A 5,383-nucleotide genomic window follows, 5' to 3' on the forward strand; every position below is an offset into this window, starting at 1 on the left:
AGCGGGGGCCCACGGCCGGTCGTTGTAGAGGGCAGCACAGCGATCGCAGTTGGGACCAGCAGTGTTGTGCTGACACACACAGTGCCCATGGACCTGCTGCAAAGACAACACATTACCCCTCCTGGCTGGTGGCTGCTCAGTTCAGAGCTTCATCCTCCTGATGCCTTTCCAGCATGTGTTGCACCCCCATTCCCAGCACAGTGATGAAACTCCAGCCTCCAGCCAGGGCTGCTGCAGCATCAGGGACAGTTGGGACCAGCAGTGTTGTGCTGACACACACAGTGCCCATGGACCTGCTGCAAAGACAACACATTACCCCTCCTGGCTGGTGGCTGCTCAGTTCAGAGCTTCATCCTCCTGATGCCTTTCCAGCATGTGTTGCACCCCCATTCCCAGCACAGTGATGAAACTCCAGCCTCCAGCCAGGGCTGCTGCAGCATCAGGGACAGGCTGCTCCTCGCTTGCAGCCACAGGGCAATTCCTACCACCTTACACCTTCCTGAGGGACAACCATGCTCAAGGCAAAGTGCACAAGCATAAATTAGGTACAAGAAAACCCTACAACAGCTAACAGCCTGCACTGGCAAATCCTCCTGAGCATGAAGGAGCCTCCTGAAACCTTCTGCATGTCCTGCATGACCTCCCACAGCCCCCGAGCCCAGTGCTCACCGTGGTGCGCTGGTCTCCTGCAGAGGCGCAGCGGTCAGCGTGTCCGTGGCAGAAGCAGCTCCCCAGCACCTGCATCTCAGTCAAGGCATAGAAGGTGCTGGGTGAGTGGTAGCCCTGGCGCGGGATGTGGGGGAGCCCGGTGAGGTTGATGCGCAGGTTTGTGAACTGCCCCAGCTCTGTTGGAGACCAAGGAGAGGTGTGACGGGGCAGAAGGCACCCAGGCACCAGCAGCAGAAGCACACTGCAATTCAGATGGAGGGTGCAGAGCAAGAGATGGAGTCATCAGCAAAGACCTTGGAGGCACTAGGGCAGCAGCCTAACATGCAGCTCGAGGCCTTGCTTGCAGAGGACCTGCTGCCCTGCAGGGTTACCCTCGCTCTGTGCTCTCCATCACATGTAGGAAGAACCATGAGGTGCATCATCCTCCCCTCCCTTTCTCGGACATGAAACAGACTGGTCACTTACTCTCGATGGTCTGGCTGTAAGAGGTAGTGATGGTAGATGCTGGGTCTTGGACACTGAATTTCACCTTAGAAGGAAAAAAAGCATATTTAAAATGCAGGAAACACAAGGTGCTTTCTTCTCATGCTCTGGGGGGGTGTGCTCTGGATCTTCCTCTGCAGAACATCACCTACATGGGGAAATGCCTTGAGACTTGCACAGGATTTTGCTGGACACTAGCAGAGTGTGCCCAGAGAAGCTGTGGCTGCCCCATCCCTGGCAGTGTTGAAGGCTAGGTTGGACACAGGGGCTTGGAACAACCTGCTCTAGTGGAAGGTGTCTCTGCCCGTGGCAGGGGTTGGAGCTGGAGGAGCTTTAAGGTCCCTTCCAACCCAAACCACTCTATGATCCTGTGATTTTGTAGGAAGACCAACATAACACCTCACTTGTCCCAAAGCAGTGAGGGCTTTCCTCCCAGAGGATCAGGAATCCTCCTAAGGACTCCCCTCAGCAGATATAATGCATGTAATGCCACGTGTTTCAGCAGCACTGCACAAGGCCACCCACCCCCAACCCAGTGTCACAGTGGTGGGAACAGGCACGGGTGGGAGTCCCTGCCCAAGCCCCCATGGATCCTACCTTGCCCCCGTGCACAGGGTGCCCCCGCAGCGCCTGGCACCGAGCGTCCTGCCAGCTCTCGGGGGAGCCCCGGGGCACATGAGGGAAGGCGGTGGCACAGTCGGAGGCCAGGTACTGGTACACATGCCAGGTCTGGCCGAAGTCGGTGGAGCGCTCAATCAGCATCGCAGCGGGCAGAGGTGACTGCAGAGACAGGGAAGAAGCACATCTGTAACGTGGCACACTCCAGCCGGCTCCCACCACGGGGCCTGGGGATGCCTCTTCTCCTCCTCCTCTCTCCAGGCTCAGGCCTCTGCAGGCTGCCGGAGCAATCCCCTCCCCTGCAGGTTACCCACAATTTCTAGGTTCCCCTCCACCACCCTTTGGCCAGCCCTGATGCAGCCACAAAGTACACATCTGCATCAAGGAGGTTTTTAGGCAGACATTCAAGAGATGGGGACCCACCACCCCACTCTGCTGTTCCCAAAACACCCAGAGGAACGGCCGGGAAAAAGGAGGGATGGGGACCCTGGTGTGCTTCCTATCAGAAGCCCAAAGGGAGCTCTGCACTGAGATCCATCTTGCAGAGACCTCCCATCATCAGTGACCTCCTGGCAAGCAGAGATGCTGCACACAAACCCTGAAGTGAAGCAGGATGCTGCCGAGCTGGAATGTCTGGTCCAGGTCCAGCTGCAACGAGACGCACTCGATGCCTGCAGGCACAGAGAGGCAGCTTCAGAGGTGCAGACTGTGGACTTGAGGAACAGAAACCGCTTCGCTTCCTGAGCCAAACCACTTATTTCCTTCTTTCCCTCCCATCTATTGAATCCAACACCTCCTCCCCTCATGGCATTTACTGCTGGGGCCTTGGAGCTGTGTTGTCCTGTGGTACTCACCATTCTGGGACTGCCACCAGCGCGAGTGCCCGGCCGAGGACAGGACGTTCTCCACACGGTGGCCGTTGTAGGCGTGCGGCAGCCCGCGAGTCGCACCGGCAGCACCTCATGCTCCACTGGAAGAGAAAGGAAGAGTGGAAACGACTGTCCTGGTGTGGCCAGAGGGAGAGACCATGCTGCAGACCTCTGGGGTGAGGAGCCCAAGTGCAGCATAGGGTCCTGAGGAACAAACAGCATCCCTGAAGCTGGGTTCATTAGAGACCTGAAGAACCGCAATCCGTAAGGCTAATGATACCCGGAACTCAAGTGGTCCCATTCATGCCCTTTTAGGAAACATAAGTCCTGAAAACCAAAATGCTTTCAACTAAAACCCATTTCTGGCAAACCATCAAAATGACTTTAAGCAAACCCCCTGTTTTCCACAATGACACCACTTGATAGAAAGCCCTTTGCAGCTTTCCAGGACCAGTCTGCCTTTTCCACACAGCCGCTGGAGGCTGTTTGGGTGAACTGAAAGGCCACTCTTGGGGTGATGCTCAGCCTCCCTGAGCTCTCCCCCAGGAGCACAGCGAGAGCAAACAGCTCATGGGTGAGAAGTCAGTGGGTGGGAAGTCAAGTGGCTCAAAGTTCAGCCCTTCACTTGAGCAAGTAAATCAAGGAGCAAACAGAGATGCAGCACAGGGACAGGAGAAAAGCCAGAGTCCCTGAGGAGCAAACAAATACCCACATTTTACTAGCCAAGCAACGCTCCGTGCAGCCACTACCACAGGGCTGCCGGGTGTGTGCAGCACATGGACAGGCTCAGAAATGTTTAGAAAGTAACAGGAAAGACATTGAGCAAGAGACAGGGAGCAGGGGAGGTCCAGACACTGAGCAACGGGAGAGGTAGCACAAGGGTGGGCAGCAGGATAGGTGAGGACCACTGAGAATTGGGGGGAGACACCCAGGTGGGGCAATGGTGGGGAAGGGCACGTCCCAGAGGGGTGTTAAAATACTGGGTGATGGCAGAGCCAGCAGCAGCATCCAGTGGGAACACAGGGAGGCCCCTGTCCAAAGTGCTCAGTACTGCATGGAATAGAGCAAAGCCACCGGGCTGTAAAGGCCACCAGGAGGGAAAACACGGTACCCAAGGCATGAGATGAAGTACTTGGTATCTCCAGCCTGGTGAAATGGAGAGGAAGAGACAGGACAAGGGGAATGGCTTTAACCTGCCAGAGGGGAGACTGAGATGAGCTCTTAGACAGAAGCTCTTCCCTGTGAGGGGGCTGAGGCGCTGGCACAGGGTGCCCAGAGAAGCTGTGGCTGCCCCATCCCTGGCAGTGTTCAAGGCCAGGTTGGACACAGGGGCTTGGAGCAACCTGCTCTAGTGGAATGTGTCCCTGCCCGTGGCAGGGGGTTGGAACCGGAGGAGCTTTAAGGTCCCTTCCAACTCAAACTGGTCTGGGATTCTGTGATCCCACTCTCTGAAAGGGTTCCCGGGGCTGTGCGCCGAGGCAAGCAGAGCCATACGAGCTATGGGATAATGCTGTCCTGAAAGCAACATGATGTGAAACATTCCAACTAGAAACCGAAGTTGTTGGTGGCCTGAGCAGTAAAGTGACCTCCCAAAAGGAGCACTGGTACATGAGCTTCACATCAACACGTGTCAAAGCCTGAGAAATTAGGAATGATTGGGAATAGTGTTTGCCAGAGGAGCAGGATGGCTCCGAAAGGTCGTCCTGGGAGGAAAGTGGGTTTGGAGGGGAGGAGAGAAGCACATGGGGTGCAAGGCACATCTGACACTAGGAAGGCAATGGGACACCCTGCTTCGAGGGCTAGCAGCTGCTGGGGTGGCATAAGGTGACACCAGAGGAACAGAACACGTTTGAGACCCCAGTGATGAGATCAGCTTTCGGTGGCCAAGCAGCAACATCTGGTGACAAAAAGTACTTTATATCCAGCTCTGTGCTAAAATCTCCCCATCTGATACTTAAAACAAATGAGCCAATTCCAACCCAAACCCTAAACACAACCCCCCCTGCCTCCACACGTGCTGGGGTAAGAAGAAATCTGTGCTTGGGAGAGGCTGCTTGGCCAGAGGTCCACAGTGGCACAAAGATCTCTGGTTTCCCCTTTAAAAGATGAATTATGGGTCACACATATTGCCTTACTCCTGATATAGGCACACCTAAGCCAGCCGGGTCTCTTATTTCTACAAAAATGGACTTGGCCTCACAAAAACTGCCTTTTTTATATAAAACCAAAGAAAAATTCATGAAGAATTTTGTCCAGAATCACCTTTTTGCTCGCTCTCACACAAAACCACACAAGGAGCAGGTTGGCCTTGACCAGAAAGCACCGACTGGTACCACAGTGGCCAGCACCCAGCAAGGCAGCTGGGCAGCAGTGAGATGTGAGCTCAGACCATGGGCTGCTTTTGGTTCCTAACAAAGCCCAGGCCTGATTCTACTCTGTCCCAGACCTGAGAACCTTTAGCAGTTGGACTGATAATGGAGGAGAAATCCTCACTTTATACTGATCTGTTTCCATAATATTTTCCAAAGTCTTTATGTTCTCTGTCTATCAATATTGCAGAACAGGAGTTGGCTAACTGCAGTATTTATAACAATATTGCAGAGTAAGCAAGCAGAACTCATTTTGGATACTGGCTACTAGCAGCAAAGTGTCAGGAAGCTACAGGAATTACTCACAGAGAACAATTCCCAACAATCATTAAACTTCACAAAGACTTGGGGGGGGGGGGGACAGGTAATTCCAAG

The 5,383-nt window shown here is 54.4% G+C and overlaps 1 protein-coding gene across 1 annotated transcript in view; it reads right to left on the minus strand.

Moving 5' to 3' along the window:
- Positions 1-5,383, minus strand: part of LAMB3 (laminin, beta 3) — a gene marked incomplete at its 3' end in the record, with an annotated part of 15,329 nt that overhangs the window by 2,806 nt on the left and 7,140 nt on the right. The window contains 7 exon segments of the mRNA XM_010011785.1: positions 4-93; positions 670-845; positions 1,135-1,198; positions 1,750-1,932; positions 2,368-2,441; positions 2,625-2,706; positions 2,708-2,740. Of these exon segments, the coding sequence (XP_010010087.1) occupies positions 4-93; positions 670-845; positions 1,135-1,198; positions 1,750-1,932; positions 2,368-2,441; positions 2,625-2,706; positions 2,708-2,740 (702 nt within the window).

Source organism: Nestor notabilis, unplaced genomic scaffold, assembly GCF_000696875.1.
Source record: "Nestor notabilis isolate BGI_N333 unplaced genomic scaffold, ASM69687v1 scaffold23533, whole genome shotgun sequence".
In the NCBI taxonomy this organism is placed as follows: domain Eukaryota; kingdom Metazoa; phylum Chordata; class Aves; order Psittaciformes; family Psittacidae; genus Nestor; species Nestor notabilis.